We start from the raw sequence: 25,442 nt of genomic DNA, 5'->3' as shown, positions 1-25,442 counted from the left end.
ACTTTCATTATTTAGCGGGCTGTCAGTCACTCACACGCATACATAACACCTTACTTACGTACAAAAACTATACTTTAGTTTTTATTATTAGCTAAAAAATTACAGACAGCAGAAAATATTAGTATCATTGATAATATTCTTTATTTTCAACCTTTCGGTTAAGAAATGGGCTTGCTTTACAAAATCCTTGGCTTATAATTCTGTCTTAATCTTTTACTCAAATCTCTCATTTTCATTCTCTTATTCTCTGTGTTTTTACTATATTTCTACTCAGTTTCTATCCGATTGATATTGCTTTTTATCGCGTCCTCTTCTAGCGTAATATCGCTTCTCCATCCATTCGAATCCTTTATACTACTATTATAGCAATAGAATATATTATAATGCACATCGTACGCAGAATGTTATAAATATTAAATTACAAAATTTGTAGAAGTACTGTGTCTGTATATCTTAGGTATAAAAAGTACATCATACTTTCTATTGCTCTATATCGACTCCCAAGTAATCGAATATATTGTACGTAATAGGTTATAACATGCAAAGTCGAACGTTTCAAGTTCTTTATCTAAATTGTATTAAGTAACATATTATTTTTCTGCTTTCCTCTAATAACATATATAAAGTTAAATGCTGATTTTCTTTCTTTCTTTGAACTATCGCTACAAGTTCTTCGATATTCTGTTTACAAGAGTAGAACAAATATACATGAACTTTGAGACATTTTCCTTTAAAAATTGTTTAGCCGATTTGCATAGATAACGTTGATATGTATTTGAAAGTGTCAGTAATGAACGTAAGATCCGTCAGTGGTTCTCTAAGTTTTCTTTTAGCGATATCATTAAATCGTTAATGAATTAAATTAAATGAAAGTGATTAACAGGGACTTACAAAGACAACTCGGTACATGTTTCTTGGAAATACCATCAGAAGGATCGCATTTGGATGAAATAAGCACGTTAATATTACGATACGTAAAACTGAAGAAACCAGACTTTTCGTACGTTCTGGTCTAATATTATACGTATAAGAAAACGAAGGAGAATTAACGCATTAAATATGTATAAAGGAAGGGACCCTATAATCAGCCGAAATAAAATCCACCAGCAGCCGTGTACGCGCGATTTTTCTCCCCAGGAATGAATGGAGCAACCAGAAGAAAGGCATTTATAATCGGTTGGATGATAGCGCCTCCAGATTTCAAACCTCTTTTCACGTGATTTACGACGAGATAATGCCGGCTATTTCGCATTACCATACACACGCCTCTCTTGGCAATCGTTTTTCTCCACCGCCGCATCCTTTTCGTGACCACTTTCCTGCAGATATTACTGCAGAACTTTCTGCCCCCCATCTCTCTCTCTCTCTTCCTCCCCCACCTGCTGCCTTTTCTTTGGTGTGGCCCAATGACGTCGACGACGACTTCTTTTCTATCTTCTGCTGTAAAGCTCCGAGGCAATTCGTCGACAAACGCTCTTTGACTCGCGCGGTTTCCACCGTCACTTTGACGAGCCTGTGCAACCATTGCGTCGAAACGACGAAAAAGGATGCAAGACCCTATTGGACCGCGATAGTGCATCTTGTTTTCTGACCTCGTACTTTGAACCGTGATGTCGGTAATTGTAGATAAATATCAATTCTACGCGAAGCGTGAGTATTTCGGATTCGAGAGGAGTGGAATTTGCTCGGTGGGCTGAAACAAGGCTTCCGAATGTGGGAAATGTTAGGATTGTTAGTTGCACGAACTGTTGCGTTGAATTTATTTTCATTTCGTTTCATTAAAATTCCTGATTTTACAGAGGATAAGTTCAGAGAAAATTGTTGTATGAAGTAGTTTGTTTACGTGTTCGATGTTAATACGTTCGGTGATTATATCAGTGCAAAACAAATTATAAAAAATTTCTGGCAAGAATTATTAAATCCCGGATATTTCTGCACTTATAAGAGACTTAAACGTTTGAAAATATGCAGAATGCAAATAATATAATATACGAAAATATATGGCATTAATTCGTATTCGTAATAATTATTATTTAGCTGAAACAAATTATTACGATATTTAGGTTTCATTTTCGTAATTGGATCTTTCAAAGTGTAAACAAAATCATTTAAATTATTAATTCTTACGCTGTGACATTTTCAATTTCGGTTATTTGATAAGGGAAAATTTGTTAAATTTGTATAACCCTTTCCGTATGAAATCTTCAGATCATCTTCATCTTTTATCGACTAAATAACATCGAATTACTTTTAACTGTACTAACTTAGTTATACTATACTGTCAACAATTTCGGGAAATTCGAGAATCGTATGAAACTCATGATAATTCTTTCAAATGATACGTCATTGTTTATTGAAAAACAAGTAAATATAAGTCGAAGGAATAACCATTTTATCGTGTACAATGGAAAAACTATCGGCAGAGTTAATCTAATTTGACATAATGAGAGATAAAACGAGCATCACAGCATTAACGTCCGCATGCCGCGTCGAAAACGTATTTTCTTTATTGGAGCAATATTACGTAAAAGCGTCTGCGTTCCAGCGTGTAATTACTGTCCATCAGGACGCCCTTTTGTCTCTGGCTTGCCGTTTAAGTACATGTATAGGGAGCGTAATTCCTCAAAGGCTTTCGAATGCCCGCTACCAGATTTCTTGTCCTCTATAACTGCTGCCGTTGACTTGGCAATAAGCCACCGTTGCGCCTGAGATTAATTTCGCACGAAATTTAACTGCAGATCGATGCAGTTTCTCTCGCCCCGAAACGCTTTATTCTACGCCACTTCCGCTTACGATTCTCTCTGTTTCCATTACTTACCATCGTTTTCCTTCGCGTTCTCACCCATCGTTACCCTTCTTCTTTTTTAGATTAACTTTATAGTCCTGGTGATTACATGACACGTATCGTTATTTGTTAAAGAAAGAAAAAATTTGTTTCTTTTCCTGCGAAAGCCTACTAGGCCTTATAAAAGTTTCTGAACTTATAGAAAGCAAAAAAAGATTTTAGTATTTTGTCTTTATTTATGTTGTTAATTAAATATTTACTCCTAACAGTGCATTAAAAAGTATAACTGCGAAAGAATGCTTGTAACATTGGAACGTTCAAAAGTTAGAAATAAATATTCTGTAAATTTCGAATCTGAAATTTCAAAACTATACTGGGCTAGTAAATATCAGCATGATTAAGCTGAATTGCAAATTAATATTGATTAGATCTTAAAAAGTTACGAGTATATGAATGATGACGTCTTTTGTCAATGATTATATGGCATAATGATTTGAAATAATACGATGCAAAATATTTTCCCGTTTCTCCCAATTATAACTATGATAAATTCTGTAGGAATGTAAACAGGATTAATGAGAGGTTAATGTTAAGGATTAACAAGAGAATATTCTTATTAAACTAAGATAAGAGAAGATATTCATTTCTCTTTTGATAATCAGTTTTTTTTATATATCTATCGCCACAGAAACCTAATAATAGTTTTTCGAAAAGAATGAAAAACCGTATAAGTAGATCGTTTCACCAAAAAGGTATGGAGCTCCACTTGTGAAAAAAGCGTAATTGCACTTTGCAACTGCATGATTGCACATCCGACACCGACGAGAAGTTTGGAAGCACTATCTTTTAGCCTGCAGAGTGCGGTACGCCCTTTTTGGTGAAACGTCGAGTCTTCTCACGATTTGTTTTCCCAAATATCCTGCTACATCCTTCGGTATACAAATCTGTATCACTGCTTAGCAACGGGGTTTGCATCTCGCTTGCAGCATCTTCAGTACGCTATTTCTTGAGCTTGTAGTCAGAAACTTGAAAATCCTTTATTTCATCTTTTTTAAAAAGTTAATGAATTCTTATAGGAAACGAATTAATTTAATTTAAAAACAGTCTCTTTCATATAAAATTAAATTTGTATTCTTGTATTCATATTTATTTTCTCTATGCACAAAATAATTATAGGTTGCTCTGTATTCTGAAACATAACGGAAAGATACAAATGTTGTAGTTTTTTCATCGAATTTCGAAATTATTGAATATTTCTCGAATGATAGATGAATTTAAGGTTATTAATTACAGAAGTACCATTAAACTATGAAAATTTTTTTTTAGAGTAAATAACGGTTTGTACGGTAATAATGGAAAGGAGTATGGAGAACTTAAACTTTTTAACGATGTTGTTATTCACTCCTCTTTTCAAAGTGGAAGTTTTATCTCAGTCTGAATAAAAGAATCTCGAGTAGATATAAAATACCGAAGATTAGTAATAACGAGCATGTTTAGTAAAAGAGTAACGTTGGTTTAAAAAAATGTTACTTCGTGTTATACCTATCGCATCATAGTAGGTTGATACGTATCTACAATGATTTCTGTATTTCATTTACTCAAAAATTGTCATCAATTTTGGGAACTCCAATCGATCGAAATACTTTTTGAATGATCTTTCTACATTAAACCGCATTTCGTGTTCTTAATTACTCCCTTTCTTCGTACTAAAGTTTCAAAATGCATGATACATTCGAGCATGTGCTAATATCATGGAACACGTTTATAGAAATCAGTCGTTCAAAAAATAATCACTTGTTCTGTATAGAATTTACTAATATTTAACCATCCCACAGAAATAATTTTGTCCTACTTTCACGGAACACTGTCTCTCTGCGTAAGCATTAGTATTCGATAGAAAATTTCAACGTTTTGATTTGCAATTCCAGCCTATTTCGACCGCTCAATTACATGATATCACACGGGTCATATCGTACTGCGCATACATCAACGCGAGACGATTATTCGAAACGGATAACGATTAGCTAAAATTTTCTGTTACCTAACGGTCGAATATTTCAGATTCGTCGGCACGAAAGCACCGTGCCGAGACTTCTAATTATAGGTACACGAAGCGAACATAATTGCGGCCTCATCTAGCTCCGAGATGCTAACCCGCATAGTTTAGATTCACAAGCCTAACAAGGTATAATCCTCTCCGATCGAGAGAGAGAGAGAGAGAGAGGAGAGAGTTGAGCCAAGTATGAATCGAATGTCTACCATCCAAGAACCTAATTCAGATTTGTAGGCTATAGTTAACCCTGACATAAGCTCTGTCCAGCTATTGGCGGGGCTAAACCGATTCTCTCGGTAGAGTTTCTCTTGCTTGGTCCTATACTACGCAAAATCGATAATCGTAATGGAGCTTCGTATTTCCGACTGACGACGTCGACGTTAAGATATATATCGTTTCTTGTCATCGGTTTTCTTTCTTTCTCTTTCTTTAAGAATTACAATGCAATCTCAACGTAATTAGTGACTAATGTGTCTATACTAATGAGAGACCGGAGCCTATGAAAATTCGGTTGATTAAATTTTAATTTCAGAGTGGGTTTCATTGAATTTACGTAACTAGTAGGAATTAAACGTTGGTTATTTCTATGAAATATTTGACAAATAGGAACGGCGTTTAAACGTTTGTATCAGTATTAACGAGAAGTTAAGTCTTTAAAGACTCAACAGATCATCAAATCGGCAATTAATTCGTTAGTAGCCGATTGGTATACTCGCAGAAGTCTGACGTAATAAATCGTGTGCACGATTTTTTCAATTGGAGAAAGTAATTTTCATAATGTGTATCTTTTAATGGAAATGACAAAAACAATAGCACTGTATTTTTAAGTTACTTTGTTTGATTACGAGGAATAAAATATATGTCGCTAGTAATATTCTTTACATACGTATATTCACATTAATTGGAAAATTAAAAAAATGAGCGATGAAACGTTGATAAGTTTTGAAAAGGAAACAAAATAACACGCCGAAGAAATGATACTGTATAGTTACGTAATAAATTTCGTTGAAAAAATATTATCTAATATATATGCCAATGAAACAACGTAAATGTTATGCATCTCTGAAATTCTATTTGCAATTCCAAAGGAGAACAAAATGGTTCCGTCAGAATCTGCATCACGTTCCAGGAACACTAAGCGTATCAAGCGCTTAGAAAGCCTCAGGAATCATCCGACTATACCAGATATAGGAATAAAGAGAGAAGAAGCTAGAGGAATGAACAGTTTTGCAACAGTTTTATATAAGAATCTCGTCTTTGTTTGGTATTCGCTTTAATACAAATAAGTCACGTCATTGTTTTACATACAATATAAAATATACACATACAACACAAAACCGTGTTTTGGCAATAAATGAGACATGGCAAAATCATACCACGAACGTATGTTTAATTTTCAAAATTATATTGATTAATATTTCAGATTAATATTCAAAATTAATACTGAATGATGTAGATATATATTGTTGTTGCAAAATGTGAACAGAATGCGATATAAAAAAATACTTCATAAAAGGATCTGCAATGATTTTAATTCTATAGGATCAGTACAGATGTGTATACCAGAAGTTCATTTTGATTTCGTTTCATATCACTGAATCGGTCGATGAAATCTTGCTATCAGTTCACTACACGTATTACGTTTTTGTTTGATATCCCTTGTTTCCAAAGTAACCCATGCATAAAGGTACACATAAAAGTGGTATGAAATCTGGTGATATTGGAGGCTAATCTTTTCGACTGTTTGTCATTTCAATAAATCTTCAAACGACCTACATTTGTAATGTATAACATCTTTAAAATTTTATACCCATAGAGCCTGACAAAGTTTGACTGTGTACAACTGAAACACTTTGCGTATTTAACCTTCTCCAAAGTGCAAATAATTTGATTATTTATAATGTGATTTCACAAGAAGGTAATAAATAGACTGCGGATTTTCATGCACATTCGTATTTCTGAGAATATGATTAAAAATAATAATAATCTTGGTAAAAGATTTTCTTTATCAAGTATTATATGTAGAAAGCACTAAACGTTGGATGATCTTTTTCTGAAATTTTGCATCTTCAAATTTCCTACAAATGTATAAAAAACCCGCAGTCTAATAATAATATAAATAATATTGTTTTTAGTCATTAATTTTTCGTTCATGTATACAATTTATCTTTTACAATCTACACGATATTTTTTTTTATTTGGATAAATTTTACAATTAATTCTCATTGAGAATTATAAGTAAATTTTTCTGGCGTGTTACTATGTCGAGTTTAATAAGTGTTTATCGTGTGTTTGATTCTAGTTGAATCTAATGCCTAAATCTAAAGGGTAATGTATTTTTAGTCTGCGGATCTGATCCGACGTGTCAAGAAATTGAATAACTAGTGGGTTTTGGTGGTTGTTAACTCTTATGTTATATCTATTATCTATACGATATGACTAGATACTTATAAACATGGAGTTTATAAACGTTCTATACGATTCGTTATATACTCGTTGTAATCAGTTTATAAAACGATGATATTCTAAAATGACGTTGCACACCGTTCCCATCGATTTTCGTATAGCACAGTATGATAAAAACGGTGCGACCAATCAAATCAGGGGAAGAGTCGAACATAAATCGGACGCGCCGAATAACTTCTAAATAATACAAATGGCGCGTGAAATAACGAGACAGTGGCGCAGGAACGGGTATAAATCGGTGGTAGCGAGCGTACAACATAAAACAGAGACGACAAGTCAGCCTGTCGATGTAAATTTCCGCGAAACATCGTCCTTCAAAATGTCGCGGGCACGGTAAACCGTCGAATAATTGTCATCGTCCGTACAGCCGTGAATTTTACGGAATCAGTCTCCGTTTGTTGAAGCTCGATTACCCGCGGAAGAGAGCAAGGGACGAGAAATGTTGCTTGAGATCCGGGTTATACAGTTGGAAAAAAGAAGGGAGGAAAAAATGGTAGAAAATGCGAGGAAAAAAGAGAAGGAAACACGATGAAATAAAACCTGTTTTTACGTCGAGCCATGCTACCAGCTTCGGGTTTGCGTGGCCAGCGTTTCGCTTCCCTCTAGAAACGAATCTGTGCCCGTTTCTTCCTCGTTCTTCTATTCTCACTTATAATCAGCCTACTTCTTTCTTATCTTCCTTTTTTTTTCTTCATACGTACATATACTAGCGGTAGGAAAAGTCGAAAATCGTTTAAATCTATCTGTAACTCGAATCTCGTTCCTTTGCGAGGAAAATGATTGGTTGCAATTTCCCACTTTTATTTGAAAATTGTAAATTAGTTAGTTCTATGAGTAGAGTACTAATAGAAGGATGTACTAATTAAGTGATAAAGTAGCGTTATATTACACTCATAAGCGAATAAAATATTAGTTTGAAATAGATCTATTCAAATATAAACGAATCTGTAATATATAAACGCGAGTAGCATGAAATTATATATTTTTTAAGAAATTTGAATCGCAAGCTTTTGGTCTGGATGAATTTATTTATTTCTTTGTAGCTTAAATTCGTAGTTGCTTTAATGTTCCCGTGTTATTTGTTTCAAAACAGGCTATAAGTTAAAATACTTTTCTTTTTATTGGCTTTTTAATATCTCTTGCTGTTATAAGCTTTTCATCCAGAGAGATTTCTACGTTCGAATTCATTTTTATTGCGTTTTGAACAGAAGTGCATCTGTGGTTCCATTAGTTATTGCTTATTTAGATGAGATGGTTTTATTCGGGAATTGTTCGGTATCAGAATATATTTTGATAAATCGTTCTTTTGAGTTATACATATAAAATGAAAATGTTATTATTTATGAAACAATAATTACATATATATATAGTATATATATATATATATATATATATATATATATATATATATATATATATCTTCCTCGTTTCTTTTTAAATCAGAAATATTTTATATGTACTTATTATCTTACCACTTGTTTAATTCATTGATGTCCGACTTACTGTACTTCCATTTTTCTCTCACTACTTTGAATCATAGTCAGATTTAGATATAACTTTACTCAGCGATATACTGCAAGATACAAGAAAATGGTGAAAAATATTCCACGCTCAAAGTAACGATACTTCTCTATGCGATACAAATCAGCTTCTAATTTTAAAACATATAAGATTATGTATTATATATTACCATTATATATATTCATTCCTATCACAAAAATAGCTTCTTTTTAAATAATTTTTTTGTATTTTCAACATCATGAAAAATATCTGACAATATACAATCAGGTTAGAACATGATATCAATAAACAGAAAGGAGAAGCAAAATTATACAATATATATAAAAAAGTTTCACAAAATTTCATTATACATGTTCCAAATTTATAAAAGATCACTACATTCCATAGATTCAACATCTCCGACTATCACCATCTTCGTAACTCTCTCGTGCATCTCTATTTTATTAATTTCCACAGCGACTGTACCCTCCCTTGAACTTCGCGCGTTAGGAAAAACCGAAGATTTATGACTACCGGTAACTCTTGACAAGATAAGGTCACCGATCGATTAACGGAAGCGAGAAGGGACCGAGCTGTCGGTTTGGCTAATGGTACCTGGATCGATGCCTCCTCCACTCTGTCATTTCTCGATTGACTTTATATGATTCCCTATTCTTTACATAATCCAATTCCGCCAATTTATCCGTACGCTGTATCAAATCAAAATAAGTGAAAAGAAAGGAACAAATTAAATACGAACAACGTGTGACACTGATAAAATCTGGATTAAGTAACGAGGAAGATTCGCTTCTTTGACAAATATTTACGACTGATTTTATAGTTATCTATTATAATTTTGGTCAATGTTCTAAAGCGCGTGGTATAGATCTACGATTTATATCACACACCTATTACGCTTGAAAGAACCTTCTATAATTATTCTTGGAACAGAACTAAGTTCAAAATTGAATTATTATATTATGAAAAATCAATTAAATTAATAACATTAGAACATTGTTCTAAATCTAATTTTTTATTTTCCTAATTCCACTGGATGTCCGAATAATAAGAATTGATCCTTTAGATCGTTTCAATCCAGTAAATTAGCTTACTTCAGATGAATTTTGTTCCACGGATAAGCTATATGTGACTTCCATATCTATCGACTCTCCTTTGTCTCGTTGGATTCGAACATTACTTATAAGAAATTAATATAAGCTTCTCATAAAATTTAATTGCATCATATGTCATGCTGCACGTCTGTAGTTTTTTAGATCGGAAGTCGACACGATTCTAAATTCTTACCAACAAGAAGGGAAAAGAGAAAGAAAGAGAAAACGTAACGAAAGAGTCTATCAGTGTTAACGAAAGATTAAAAATGTTCCATTCTGCCGTCTGTCTGGCGGTGTCGCGAAAATCGATTTCGGCCGGCGCTCGATTCAGGAAACGCGACCATTGTCTTGTCCCATGCGTGATTTCGGCTTGAATTACGCGCTGCTTCAATTTCATTGAACGCCGATCGTGTTGGTAAATCGGATAATCAACGGCCGACGAAACAGGTAACGTGACGAGCGATCGACAACACGATAGCATTGGTAATAGGAGTAACTTTATCTCTCTTCACGGCTTTTTGTTTCCAACTTGTCCATGGTCCACTCGGGATGACCTGTAAACCGATGACAAACTCGAAAGATACAATGTGATCTCTTATATTACGCACTATACCAGTAGGTTTTCGCTACAAGGTTCACATTCACGTCATTCGCAATTATGTCCGCTGTCTAGAGCTATTACGTGGCTCGCGAATAAATTACACAGCCTGGTAGAGGTATGGGTATTGTGGTAGGGTGGTTGTTGAAAGGATCGACAGGCTATGAGCTAGCAATTATTTAATTTTTATTAATTTAATAGTTATTAAAATTTGTAACTTTTACCATGTTTATTAGATGACACATGTATTAGTGGTTCTTTGGATTTCGATCGTGCTTTTAATAGTTACCTTTGTTCCAATGTTTCGAGAACTTTTCAATTTAAAGCTTGTCTTGAAGAAGTGAATACATATTCCAGTTTTACGTCTGTCCTGAAGAGGTGAATATTCCAGTTTCAGGTCTGCCACGAACAAGCGAGATACAGTAGAGTCTCCCTTATCCGAACTAATAGGGAGACAAAACGAATAAAACAAAATGGAATTTTCAGATAATAGAACAGTCACTTTTCTGATATAAAATTTCATTTATTCGAATACCGATTAAGATTGATAGTTTCTTGAAATATTTATTCCCATATCCTTCTAGCTGCTAAGTCACATAATTCTTTCAATATGAGTAACTGCGTAGTCACAATCTTTCTGTACTTCGAACCATCGAAGCCTTTTTCTAAATACTTTGCTAATGCTTCGACATAAGGAGACACTCTATTAACACGTTCGTTTGCTATTTCCATTTGTGTAAAATCGTCGTTATTAATCGCTTCTATTGCAATGAAAACATTCGTTACATCGACATATAAAGTTTTTCTAATGTTACCAGTACCTGAGACATCTACATGCTCTAGATGATTTTCAATATCATATTTTTTAATGTTTGTGATTATCGCTTCTCTAACATCGTGTACTTTCGCTAATTCTGTCGTACTTATCCCACTTTCGAGCTTTTTAATTATGTCGTATTTTCTTTCGATAGTTAGAACGCTATTAGTTTTATACTAAGTTCTTATAATCAGAATCTACTCGATAGAATAAAGAAAGGAAACAGAAAAAGCATCCGTTATTAGGAAATATTATATTCGGATAACAAAGTGTTCGAATAAGAAAACGTTCGGATGTTAAGATATTCGGATAATAGGCGTCCGGATAATGACTCTACTGTATTGATTTTTATGAAAATTTAGAATAATAAACGGTAGAAAAGAAAACATAAGGTAATTATTTCGTTGTTTTGAATATAAAACATCGACGGGTTGACAAGGATCTTTCATATGAATTATTTTTTAACGGTATAGTGGACACGATCTTAATTATTTTAAATAAAACGCACGGTATTACGGGCAATAATTAATAAAATTCAGCGACCGGATAAATATGTTGAATTGATTTTGCTATATTTATTACATTTTCATTATGACAAGTTCTGTGTAAAATTCCCAGAATATTTGCTTCTACAGAAATAATCGAATACCTGGAAAAGTTTATAATGACATTGTTGCGGCAATAATCAAGCAATTGCGATGAATTACACTGAAAATAATAATGCTTGTGTTTAATGCAGATACAAAAATTATTAGGAATTCAAACGAATCGCTTAAATTTCACTTCTTGTCATATCTCTACGATTTTAATATCATGATATACACATAGAATAAAATAGTTACGTATTTACCTTGTCACATCATTTTATTCCTGTACTTCAAATTTTCTCTCGCAAATAATAAATTGATAAATTATCATTAGCGTCATTCGATATTAATCTTTAATGTTTTTAAATGTCTTTTCTCTTTGTCTTTTAAACTTTTCTCGGCTAACTTTAATGAATCACTAGTAACGATAGTTAGAAGATCAGTGTCATCGTAATTGCATTGTATTGAGGAATCAAACGCCAGTCATTGCCTTCCTGTCTACAAACTGACGTTAAACACGTTCACGTTATATACGACTGCATCCGTTGACAGTAAACACAGAAAGGATCGATATCTGTTGCACGATGCACGGGTATCTTTGAAAGGAACATGAGACTTCATCGATATCGCAATGACAGTGACGCTTCATCGTTGTTAAAGCTGCGTCTCGCTGAAGAGCGAGAATCTCTTTGAGATACAAGACAAAGTGAAAGGAAAATAGAGAGGAAATTACTAGAACGATGTAGCGCTTCTTGAAGATCGCAAATTTATATTTTTCATCTATACATATTTTTCCACGAATATTTAACACAGAATCTTTGCCTCTTTCCTTCTTACAGATAGTTTAGTTTAATTTTTATTCCAAAATTATTAGGTCGTCCGAAAAATTTCTTTCATTTTATAAGGAAATAATGGATGCACAACATTTTCCGTTTTATATTATTCTATTGAATTACGTGTGATCCATTTTGTTCTATCAAACTAAAGATCACAATGTTCGACTGATTAGGTTTCATGTTTGTATAAAGATACGTTGTTGTAAAAGACGTGTCTGTGAAAGAAAGATACTTTCTGGCCAACCTAATATTAATACAGCCTTGAATATTCTAGGATCGTACATTTATTAACTAAATGCAGGAAACATGTGTAATGATTAGTATGAACTATGGTATAAACTATAAACTTTTCCATAGCGTAATAAAATGTGAAAAGTACAAAAATTCTTATTTTAATAGAGATTTGGTAATTTATATATTTATATATATATTTATGGTAATTCTAGGATAGCCAATTTTAGATTTACCCTTTCACAAGCAACATTTAGTTTTAGAGAATATAAAAAAATTATTAGCTACGAAACTGCTAATTTTATGTCCCGTGCCAGAAGTTAATTCATAAAGAACGTTACATGTACTATCATTTAGAATGTTATTTGTTATATGTTTTATGTTAACTGTGTAGCTATGGTGAAAGATGCAAGATAACTAATAACTTTTTAGAATAGACAGCATTGTTGTTATAAGCAGAAACTATCTTCTTCGTATGTAGGCGCAGAACTATGTAGTTTAATTAGCTTAATTAGTGTTGGTACGTACAATAGAATAAGAAGCTCATCTCAGATTAAATAATCTGCTCGAGCTGTAATTTTGTATAAAGAAGTATCGTATAAAATATGCGAAAGCAAGTAGCGCAAAGGTAAAATTTATCCAAAATCAATAGTATATCTTATATATGGTATCAAGCCATCGAGATAAGCTTCATAAAAGAACATGTTTACTTAAAAGGTTTACTTACGTATCCTCTCTCTTAGGAAGCAAACTACGTTAACTGAAGCACTCCATGGTTAGACAATCTGTTTCGCCATTATTCAAAACAAGACGCCCCGCGCAACTTGAATAGAAATAATACGGAAATATTTACTGATACTTATTGTTCACAAACAACGCGATTATTTTACAAGTTTTCTCTACAACTTATTGGAAAAAAAATAAATAAGCGAATAAAAGAAAAATATTTGTAATATGTAGAAAGAAGAATATATGATTTCTGACTCCGAACATGACTGATGCAGGAATAGATCGCTGTATGGACTCATGCATAAAATAATAAATCGTGAACGTGTCACACTATTACAAAGTATTGTAAATAATAAAAAAATTGATAGAAAAATGTATGCATAGACAAATTTTTTGTCAGACCAATATAATCAACTTTCCCCTGGAATCAAAACCATATGATCCAAATTGTGGTTTAATAATCCAGTATTCTCTCTTTCTATTCTTTCTGTTACTCTCTTTTATGGTACGTTAAACCTGGACACTTTAACATTTAACGCTGTTTTTTCACGACGACATTCAGTTCCATCGATCATGTCGGTTGTTATCTCCCGCGATAAGACTACAATAGCACACACGTACAAGGCTTTTTTTATAAAAAAAATACGCTCATTGCCTACAACTTCTTTTTACAAAAATTACGCCATAACATTGATAATACTGTAAACGTAACAGCTGAACCGTAATGACGCTGGGGTTAATCTAATTGCTTTGGGGTGAGCTCTCGTAGATTCATGCTTAACTACTTAGATGGGATAACAATACATATCGTTATACTTACACACTAACTAGCGCTAAATTCACTCTTGCATAAATTGTACCCTATGTGCAGCGTTCCTTATTCGAATACAATTAACGGTTTACTGCTACGCTTCTCCAATTTTTATAGTCTACTCTCACTCTTGTTTTACTAATTAAAAAGACTATTGTAGTATTAAAAAATAAAAGAAAAAAACAACTTTGTGACAAAAGCGAAATCTAAATTCACGCGTATTAGGAAAGATTCGTGAAAAGCTGCATGTTACTGTAACGAAATAACTACATATATCTGCTTGTCGTCTCTTCTTGACAAATTGTAAATACAAAAGTGGAGTTACTAAAGCAAAAATTAAGGAAGAAGAATTTTTTTAGCAACAGCAGGATACTATTGAGCAAAAAATGGATCGAAAACCGCACTGCAGTAATACATACCAGCTCTCTATCGCTCTTTCTACCCTTTCTGGCTGTTTGCATCCGTACAGAAGGATGCACGACGAAATCTGTACGCAGACAAACGATGCAATCGCGGTATCTGATCGTCGACGCGTTTTAACGCGTCATTATCGTGCGGTCATTGATACACACATATATACCTTTATGTATCTTTCGATTGTTTTAACAGCGCTATCCGGTTGACCGGTCCATTCGTTACCATGGTCTACAGTATGATAACCGGTGACATGTTGACCTTCGGGATAATCTACATGGTGGTGCTGTCCGGATTTTGCCAGTCGTTCTACTTTTTGTACAAGGGCTTCCCGGGAGTGAAATCATCCCTCTACAGTTCCTATCACTCGACCTGGATGGCACTGTTTCAGATAACCCTCGGCGATTATAACGTAAGCCTCCCTCGTTCCCTATAAATCAGCGTTTTATTGTCGCGGTTATTTCTACTATCGTCGTATGTATTCACGTGCACACATGTTTGCAAGGATGCACGCCTGTTCTTTATCCCCGTTTTTTACTTCTGTCCTTTCATGACTATGAACACACCGCATTTCAAACGAGGTTTTGAACGAAATGCTCGTTGCGGACTAAGGCCATCACCCGCTTAACAACACAGCATGTAATACAGCAATATATTTACATTATTCTCGTGTATCGTTCGTTTACGCCAGAAAGAAGCAAAGAAGGTTTTATGAAATCAAATTAGGAAGTAGAAAGCTTGAAGAGGAGAATTATTAATTACTTAATCATTTGGCAGTGAACAAACTTCTTTCTTTTATAATTTAGCTGACAGTTTTTGGATTTTGAGAGGATCTAATAAAACATCGTTTATGTACGTTGCTTACTATATAAATCAGGATAGAGAGTGTTATATGTGATAACGAGATTGTGCTTGTTAAATATTAAATTTTATTTCAATCATTTTATTTTATTATTGCGGTATTGTTATAAATGATAAATTTGTGAGGAAAATAGAGATGGACGAAGTTTCGCTATTTTTCATACGTAATATATATGTTATACGTTATTATTATTTATTTATTTGTTTAGTGTCGCAGCGGCTTATTAGCTACTAGCAATCACATACTGTTACGTTACTAGTTAAGTTGTATAGACATATTTATTAAATTCACATTGGCTACTATTTCCTACCAACTAAATAGATTCGCAATTAGTACGAGCAATAGCACAAGTATTTATACAGAGTTGAAAGAAATTAGAATATATATTGTACGTTATATTGATGTAATATGATCGTCACAGTTCTTAAATTGAATTGCTATTTAATAATCACTTTAGTGACATTGACTACTAAAAACGAAATACACGTTATTGTTTTTTCCCGTTTACATGTTCGATTTTATTGTATCCTCAATAATAATTAAATACCTTTCTTCTTATTTCATCGAACATTCTTTGAGCCTTAGTAAACATAACTTTTAAATATTTCCTTTGCCGAAATGGTACTTCGGAAAAAATAATTGGAAGTTAAAATAACCAATGATTCCAGAATCGAAAAAGTCTTACATTCTTTTCCTTCGTCATACGAATTATAGTTCGATCGAGATCATGTTTATTTCTTTATAATATTTCCTCCAATACGGGTAAAGGAAACTGACATTTGAAAGGAGTGAAAGGAAATTTTGAAACGTTTGCAACCTTTCTTTTTTAAGGTTGTGCGGATTGTTACGTGCTCTATGTACATATGTACATAACTTCAGTCGCAGCGTTTTCAATAGGAGGAAAAAGTTGAATGTTGAGAAGGATCAGGCAATTTGGTAAATCGTGCCAGCATGTCAATGGAGAGCGTAACTCCCAGCGGCGCTTCCAGCACAGCTTTTTTCGTAGTTGTTACCGTGGAAAGGTTAAGAATTTAAACGTTGCTCGTAAATCAGTTTCAATCAGAGATACTTGCCATTCCTGTTTTTCTGGTTAAACGTTGGCCCGTTTCGGATTACAAGAAATCGTCACGTTGTTAGAGCGACAGAATCTTCTGTTCTTCTTATTTTTCCAAAGTAATTCGTTTGATTTATTGCCTGAATCGTTCGTACGAGTTTAATAACGTCCAGTATAATTTATAGGAATACATTAAGTAGGTGTAAAAATATTATTGGTTGTTAGAAACGTTCAATTTACTGATTGATTTTTCACAATGACTCGACGCTTTGTTATTAAAGGCTTATAATAAGCGAAAGGATAGCAGAACATAATAATCACTTAACTATTACGTTTTCATTGTTTCGCGTTATTATTCTTTATAGTTATATTTATCTTAGTGTATTATTGCCTCGTATTATTAATGTTGCCGTTTTTATATAAAATAATAATAAAATAAATGATTAGTTCTTGTTAATGATTTAATGCTTGATTATTAAGGAGTATAATAGGTGAAAGGTGATTAGGAAATAATGGTTAGTTAATGATTATCTTGTTGTTATTTCGTGTTGTTATTAATTTGTAATTATATTTATTTTAGTATATCATTGTTTCGTATTATTAGCAATGGTGCTTCTATATAAAATAACAATAAAATGCTAATACTTCACGAGAACCTAGTAAAAAATATCTTACAAAGTTTTATAAAGCTGCAGTTAAGATTTATTTAAAATTCACCAATCACTAAAATCTAATTTTCTACGATATGAAAGAAAATTATATAGAACCATTGAAATTTCGTCGCTAATGAATATGAAAAATGAAGTATCTTCAATTCGGATTTCAAAGTTTCATTACTTTTTATTTAAGATAGCAAGTAACTTAATTTCTTTCTTCGCGATCATCGGAAATGTGTTCCAATCCACCAAACTGCTGCAACAAAATGAATTATCAAAGAATTCTTGTTTTCATTTTATTCGTTGAAGACAAAAAGAGGATGAGGGGATTTGGAAAAAAGATAAATAAAATGAAAGAATAATTCTTTGATACCAGCGGTACAACAATACTATGAAAGAACTATTCTTCCGGTTTCAGGAAAATTCAATTTCCAAGTAACAGGGGTTCTCAGCATGAATGGTATCGTTTCGACTTGAATCGATGTACAGTGGTTCACGAAACTATTCGAACGCTTATCACCGAATTTTTCTACAAGTATATTATTTGCATTATACGAAACTTGTTGAAATTTCGATAGCACTGTAACGAAACGCAACTATCTTGAAACCACTGAAAGCACTGAAACAACTGGAACCGGTTTGAAAATGTATTTTACTTTTAATAAGTGATTAGTATATAGCATGAATAGTAGCTTTAAAGATACAATATATTGATTGTTCAATTACTTCTATGATGTTTGCGAAGTTACGCTTCCAATGAGTATCTTGTAACTGCCACATACATTTTCAAATCTGTTTCATATTTTACCAATATAATCGCGATAGTTGTGTCTCGTTATAGTGCCAATGAGATTTCAAAATGTTTTATATAACGCGAATGATCTATTTATTTAAAAAAAGGCCAACGATAGCGGACATATCAAGTTGATAATAGATTAGGTATTTTTAAATTCAAAGCCTTGCAAATGTTTGGAAAATGCAATAAAAAAGTTAATCGAGAGATAGTAGGGATCCGCTAAAAATGATGATAAAGTACACAATGATCAACGATAAATGTAAGTGTTATTATTACAGGCTTAAAGTTAACGTCAAAAAGCGACACAGCCTATGTCACGGCCATAAAAAGTTTTCAGGAGCGTTTAAATACTTTCGTAAGCCACTGTACCGTAAACAAGAATAGGAAAAAAAGTCATTTCGCAGTTGAGAATATTCAACGCGGAAAACTCATTTTTAATGTAACATTCGCGCTACGCGCAATTCGCGGGCATGTGTAAAAGGGAAAAAAGAAGGGGCGAAGAGAAACACTCGCTCGTTCGGCAATCGATAGATCGCGAGTTGCAAGCCGGCACGCGCGTCGGGAAAAATTGGCTCGCCTCGCGGCGTGGTTTCCTGCGTTTCAATTAATCGAATTTCACCGATGAAATATCAAGACAATTCGCAACGCGCGCTCACTGTATCCGTGGCTAATTGAATTACATTCAACGACCCGGCCCCCGGACCTGCTAGAAAATAACGCGCCACGCCGCGTTTCCCCGAGATCTCGTATATCTTTCGCGTAATTAACGAATCGATTATGCTGTCGGGCGACGAAGGGGAGGGAATTTATTCCCTGTGAAACATTTGCTTAGAATCGTTGGTCTACGGAAAACGATCTATCGGCAAATTATCGAATTTGAAAAACCGATGCGTGGATAAAAATTGGCAAACTTTCCGAGTGAAAAAAAAAACTTTCCCGTGAAGATTCGAATTCAATGTACGTTTCGTAGAGGGAAGATTGGTATTTACGTATTTTAGGAAAATTTAATACGAATTTAAATCGGAATTTAATTTCTTACTTTAGCTTTTAAGCAAGAAATTTGAAAACATTTAAAGCCCGTATTCACCATCTACTCGTTTTATGTTGTTTATCGTAAACCGTGTTATAATGTCCGCATCAACATTTTCATAGCTTTAACGTCTAGAGAGATACTGTCATACGAGCCTCAAACTGATCAATTTCACTTTTTAGAAATATACCAATTTCACATTATTATACAAAACTAATATTCGACGTTTTAAACATGAATCTCATTTTCATAAACATATTTATCGTAAGAAGATTGCATAAATAATTGTCAATTCGAAGAAAAATTTCCAGAGATAAAGTTTGTAATAGTCATTCTTTTGTGCATTTTAATTTATCGATTTAATCAGTTTAGCTTCCGACCGACTCATATAGAGGAAGGTTATCGAATTTGCGCCACTTAAACATCTTACAATGCAAACTTTTAACGAAATACAGTTAAACTTCGATCTTCGTTACAGCGATTACTTTATAATCTGTGAATAAAATTTCTCTAATGGTAAGTGTAAATTTACGGCAAAGCTGGCTTTTTTTCACCTCATAGAAAGCTATGGTACGCATTAATTTTGAATTTCAATTACGAGTCGTCTGCGCGAATAATGTTAAATTTTTCGGTCTATTTCATAAGTTGCCTTATGTTGTATATTCTTTCTTTTTACTTTTAGCCTTAAAAAGACAAACGAATAAAATTTTGCACCACGCCAGCACCAGCATCGCATAAATAGCTTTATAAAGCGTAAAATGTCCGCTAAAAGTCGTTGCTCGGTTTTACGGTTCGTCTAGCGATTCGTCGAAACACGTCGAATTAAACACGCGAAGCAGCAGAAGAATCGGCTGGATTCCCGCTGGTAAATCTATAGCCGTGCACTTTTGCTTGCGACACGATTATTTTTATCGATCCGCTACCCGCGATTCCGGATTCCGGATCGTTCGAGTGTTTTGCAGACGATACTGATAACGAGGCGAAACGATTGTCCGTTTCAGTATGCAGACCTCGCCTACACGACCTACCCTAATTTATCGAAGATGGTGTTCACCATATTTATGGTCCTGGTGCCCATATTGCTGTTGAATATGCTGATTGCGATGATGGGCAACACTTATGCGCATGTGATCGAGCAGAGCGAGAAGGAATGGGTGAAGCAAGTAAATATTTGTACAACGACATAATTAATTAATGATTTCATGGATTAACGTGTCCTATTGTTTGCTATCCCTTGGGTTCTGTATATCATACGATCGCGTCGATCTGCAGGTCTACAGATAGAATTAAGTGTCATACATGTGTATTTGAATGTCGATGAAGTATAATTAAATATAGTTATGTAAATATTGAAAAAATTTATATATATATGATAAAATTGATATATCGATGAAATAGTCATATTATAATCGTAGTATGAAATACGTGTAACGAAGAATTTGGCAAAGGTCTTGTTTTCAATGGTTATCAGTTTTAATATATATTCCGCTTATTTTTAATTTAAGAATTAATTAAGAAATTGAGCTAAAATGTCAGAAAATTTTAGAACCAGTCCATTATAGACCGCTTAACTGGTTGCAGTGGGCGAAAATCGTGGTTTCTCTGGAGCGTGCAGTCGCACAGAAAGATGCGCAGAATTATTTGCAAGAATACAGTATTAAACTGGGACCTGGAGATGACCCGAACAACCCCGCCTCGGAACAGCGCGGAGTCCTGGTTATTAAAAGTAAATCGAAAACCAAGGCGAAGCAACGCAAAGGCGCAGTGGCTAATTGGAAGGTGACGTGTTTTTCTCTGTTGTTTCATTTTTTGTTTTTTTTTTTTTTTTTTAATAGGTTTTAACGTCGCATCAACTGCACATATGTGATTATCAACGACGATAACGAGTACTGAAAATATTATGGGTGTTAGATTTTGTTACATATATAACATGGTGCTTTTTAAACAGGAAGAAACCCATTGAGTCGAGATCCATATTCAAATCTATGTTCAAACCTATGTTTCTCTTTGTTTTATAGTCATTAGCTTTGTGCTTTAACAAGTATTTTTAATGGATTTTGGTACAGTAACGAATCGATTTAAAGGGTCCGGATATGTTTCAAACTTTCCGAAATCTTCGTTTTAAGCGACTAGAATAACAAGAATAACCGGAGTAGCGTTATGAATTTTTATCAGCTGTATTTCTTGCACAATCTTTTCTTTATCTCGATATTACAGTGTTTCCAAGAAATTATAATAAACGTATTAATTTAATTTCCATTCTCTTTCTCTCTTCTCTTAAAAACTAATTTCTTTTACACCTTATTATTTTTAATTTAACTTCGATATTACAGGATTTTTTAATGAAATTAAAATAGAAGTATAAATGCAGTTTGCCTTATCTTCCTCTTTTCTCGTAGAATTTCTACACTGAATTTTTTTAATCTCGTTACTCTTAATTTAACTTCTTATGTTTAATTCTTCTGCTTACAGCGCGTAGGCAAAGTGACGATAAACGAATTGAAGAAACGTGGCATAACAGGAGAGGCGTTGCGACGAGTCATGTGGGGCCGAGCATCTTTTTCTACTCCTGTCAGAACAAGGTAATATCAAGTTGCGTTCATTACAGGACAAAGGAAGTGATAAATGTAACATCGAGATCGTTAATTGATTCGTTAACGGGGGCCCACGTGGTGTCTGAAACCATATAGATTGTCTCGGCTTAATGGAACGCGATACAATTGACCTTGCACTTGTGAGAGTTAATATGCAAGGCATCAAGGTTACGAAATCCGATATTAACGTCAGTAAATGCGGTGCATTCGATATTGGTAACATGAGGGGCACGACACGTGATTCGACAAACTATTATCTCCAAGGACATGATATTGGTCGACCATAATGCTTGACAGTGTCATCATTCTGAGTACTCCTGTCATGGTATCATACGCTGAAGGCACTGGAATTTCTACCAATTTGTACTAACGAATCTAGTATAGTATCATACGAGATAATATTTGGAGTTCAAGAACTAAGAAACTAAATTCCGAGGATTCTAGGTGATCAACTATACAAAGCGATCCTCTTAACTTTATCACCTAGAATATTTTGATTGTTTTTGGTAATATCAAGGAATATTTCAGATACAAGTCGAATAGTTTCGAAAAGAACATCATTTGGCATGATTAGTTTTCTCAGTGGATGAACGCGTAAAAGGTATATGAAGATTAGCGTTGTTTCTTTAAGTGAAATCATATAATTTAATAAATTAATCGATCCATTGCGATATTCTTGATAAAAAAGTGTTAACATATTTCTATAACCTGTAATCGGAAAACTATTAGTTTAGTAGATATTTTAGCTTTAATTTGTCAAATTTAAGCTATAACGAAAGGGTAAGGTATAAAGATAACGAGAACACTGGAATACCACTTCGCGTTTTTCCCTTTGCCTCTCATACGTTAAATTTGACAAATTATAGTTAAAATATCTACTAAACTAAAAGTATATACGAATAGGTAATAAACAGATTAATACTTTTTGGTAGAGACACACTAAGAGAGCAATACATGCTAATATATTAAAATATATATGATTCCGATTTAGAAAACATCGATGATATTCCTGTACGCGTTCACATATGAAACATGTTAATTATGTGAAATTATTTTGCTCTCTAAACCATTCTAGTTGTACCTGGAACATATTTTAATATTATCAAAAACAATATTTCAAGTAATACAGTTAGTTGAACAACCTTATACACGTGACTTGTTTCGAAAGCATTGAGTAGACTACGGATATTTATTATGCAACTACATAATTCTATAAAGATAATTAAAAAGGAATGGAACCTAGATAGAAAATTGCTTGTTCTATTACTTTGGATATTTCATATATATTTCCTTATTACTCGTACTGTGCATTTTTGCATCTTTAAATTTGACATAAATTCATTTTGAAAAATTTTAGAAATGTTTAAATTCGCACAGAATTCCGTGGTCTAATCATAATGGTACGGTATTGTATATGTTGGTGGGTTAATAAATATTAATATGCCCATATTGCATAAATATGGGATATTTTTTCATTGGTTCTGTAGTTTGGGCATTACCGATAAAAATTTACGCGAGTTTAATAGCATTCGATATCAGACAACTGATATTAAGAACGTCTGCATCGGAGTTCAATTTTAATGGCACCTCATTGCGATTGATTTTAATAAATGTTAAAGAGTAGAAATTAGCTTGGGAGTAATAGAGCTTTCCACCAAATCTTACTTATCAAGATATTTAATTTAGGTCGTCATTTGTACTCGATGCTCGAACTTTTAAAACGACGAGACTCGTAAATGATCAGACGGAACGACTTCAGATGATTTTAATGCTCGAAAGGTATTAAAGATGTTAAAGCTTGAACGCTCGAAACTTTACGCGTATATTTTACACAATAAATATTACGAGTTGTAACATTAAAATAAGGTGGATATTAAAATTCTTTTTTACGATCAATATTAACGTATTTCGTAAAATATTTACATATACAGAATTTATGCATATTTTATTAAATTCCAATTTTTCATCGCTATTTCTAACTTAAATATTTAGCGAAATTTGAAACGCAGTTCATGAATTTCCAAAATATTGTATTCGGACTCGTTCGAATTTCATTTTTATACAGTAAATCCCATTAATATTCGGCTATCATAGTGTTCGAGAGATTATTGAACATGTTTGTTTACGATAGAGTTAACGAACCGATTGCCTTATACCGCGTTAAAAAACATTCATTAGTTTATTTACTAAATTCGTATGAACTTCCTGCGTAGCAAACGACAAAATAAATAATGTAATCAAATTTTTTACGTATGAAAAATGTTCAGACACATATAATATGTTCTGTATAACTAGCTGATATAATATGTATCAGCGTCGTTGTTGACTTCACTGATATCAAATATCGTTGATGCAAATGAGATGCGAAGAAAAAAGAAAAGCAAGGAAAAACGAGTCTCGAAATAGGCAAATTATTAAAGTAAACTGTAAATTATATTTAAATTATTAGGTTGTCCGAAAAGTGTCTTTCTTTCGCAAACGTGTTTTTTACAACAGTGTACCTTCATACAAACGTGAAACCAAGTCTGTGAAATGTCACGGTGTTTATCTCAACACAACAAAATGGATCGTACGTAATTCTACAAAATAATATAAAACAAAACAACGTTGTGCGTCTATTATTTCCTCATAAAACGAAAGAAACTTTTCGGACAACCTAATAAATTATAAAGTCTCCGGTAGCAGGTGTTATTTGAATAATACCGAAAGAGAGATAATCAATTTCTGCGCAGTCCAAACACTGCCGAGCCTCAAGTTTCAGCGGTTACGGCCGGTTTTGGAGACGCATTGACCGCAGCTCTGGATGTAATGGCGTTCGCCCACGATCTCGACCTGTCTAGTGCTACGGAAGGAATTCCGACCAACATCGACGCGAAGCAGTCGAAATCGAAGATCACCTGCAAGGATCAAGCGAAATCGGCGACGACTAATCAGGAGAAAGTGTCGACGAACGTTCAGGAACAACGGAAACTAACCACGGAAAATCTGGATAACCTGGCGAGCAGTCGTAATGATATTGACAAAACATCCAGCGAATTTGTGGCCGTTCGCGAGATGAATTCGAAGAACGCGAGTCGTAAGTAAAGTTATTGTGTTAATTAAAAAGGAATTTTAAGAAAAGCTATGAAGAATAGTGGATTGCAACACGATAACGTAGAATAATAATAATGATGTGCGAATATTTTGATATTTTTATTTTAATTTTTATATTTTTAATATTTTAGCATAGCATAATAATAAGAAGAATAATATAAGAATATCTTATGAATTAATAAAAACCGTGAAATTTTAAATAGCATTGTTAACCTCTTACGAGGTAAAAGCTTGTTTTAATCTCTTGAGTATCCGTTAAAATATAACTCCTTCACATTCACGAACAGGAAATATCGCTAAATATAACGATAAATGTTTTAACAAAAATTTTACCAACTTTTTATTTTACGATATATACAACTGAATATTGTTTTGTGTAAAAATGGAGTTAAAATTCAATATCGTTAATCCTATAGCA

General features: G+C 33.4%; 1 protein-coding gene across 2 annotated transcripts in view; it reads left to right on the top strand.

The window, feature by feature from the left end:
* Positions 1-25,442, top strand: part of LOC132907310 (uncharacterized) — a 55,561-nt gene that overhangs the window by 19,939 nt on the left and 10,180 nt on the right. Inside the window, exons 6-10 of one of the 2 annotated variants that reach the window (XM_060960265.1) lie at positions 15,135-15,351; positions 20,339-20,500; positions 20,919-21,116; positions 21,810-21,919; positions 24,664-25,007. In XM_060960265.1, the coding sequence (XP_060816248.1) occupies positions 15,135-15,351; positions 20,339-20,500; positions 20,919-21,116; positions 21,810-21,919; positions 24,664-25,007 (1,031 nt within the window). The remainder of the gene's footprint in view (positions 1-15,134; positions 15,352-20,338; positions 20,501-20,918; positions 21,117-21,809; positions 21,920-24,663; positions 25,008-25,442) is intronic. The other variant, XM_060960275.1, reaches the window with a different exon arrangement.

This window comes from Bombus pascuorum, chromosome 1, assembly GCF_905332965.1.
Source record: "Bombus pascuorum chromosome 1, iyBomPasc1.1, whole genome shotgun sequence".
NCBI lineage: Eukaryota > Metazoa > Arthropoda > Insecta > Hymenoptera > Apidae > Bombus > Bombus pascuorum.
The sequence above is the reverse complement of the archived record's forward strand: the minus strand, read 5'-3'. Positions and strand labels throughout refer to the sequence as shown.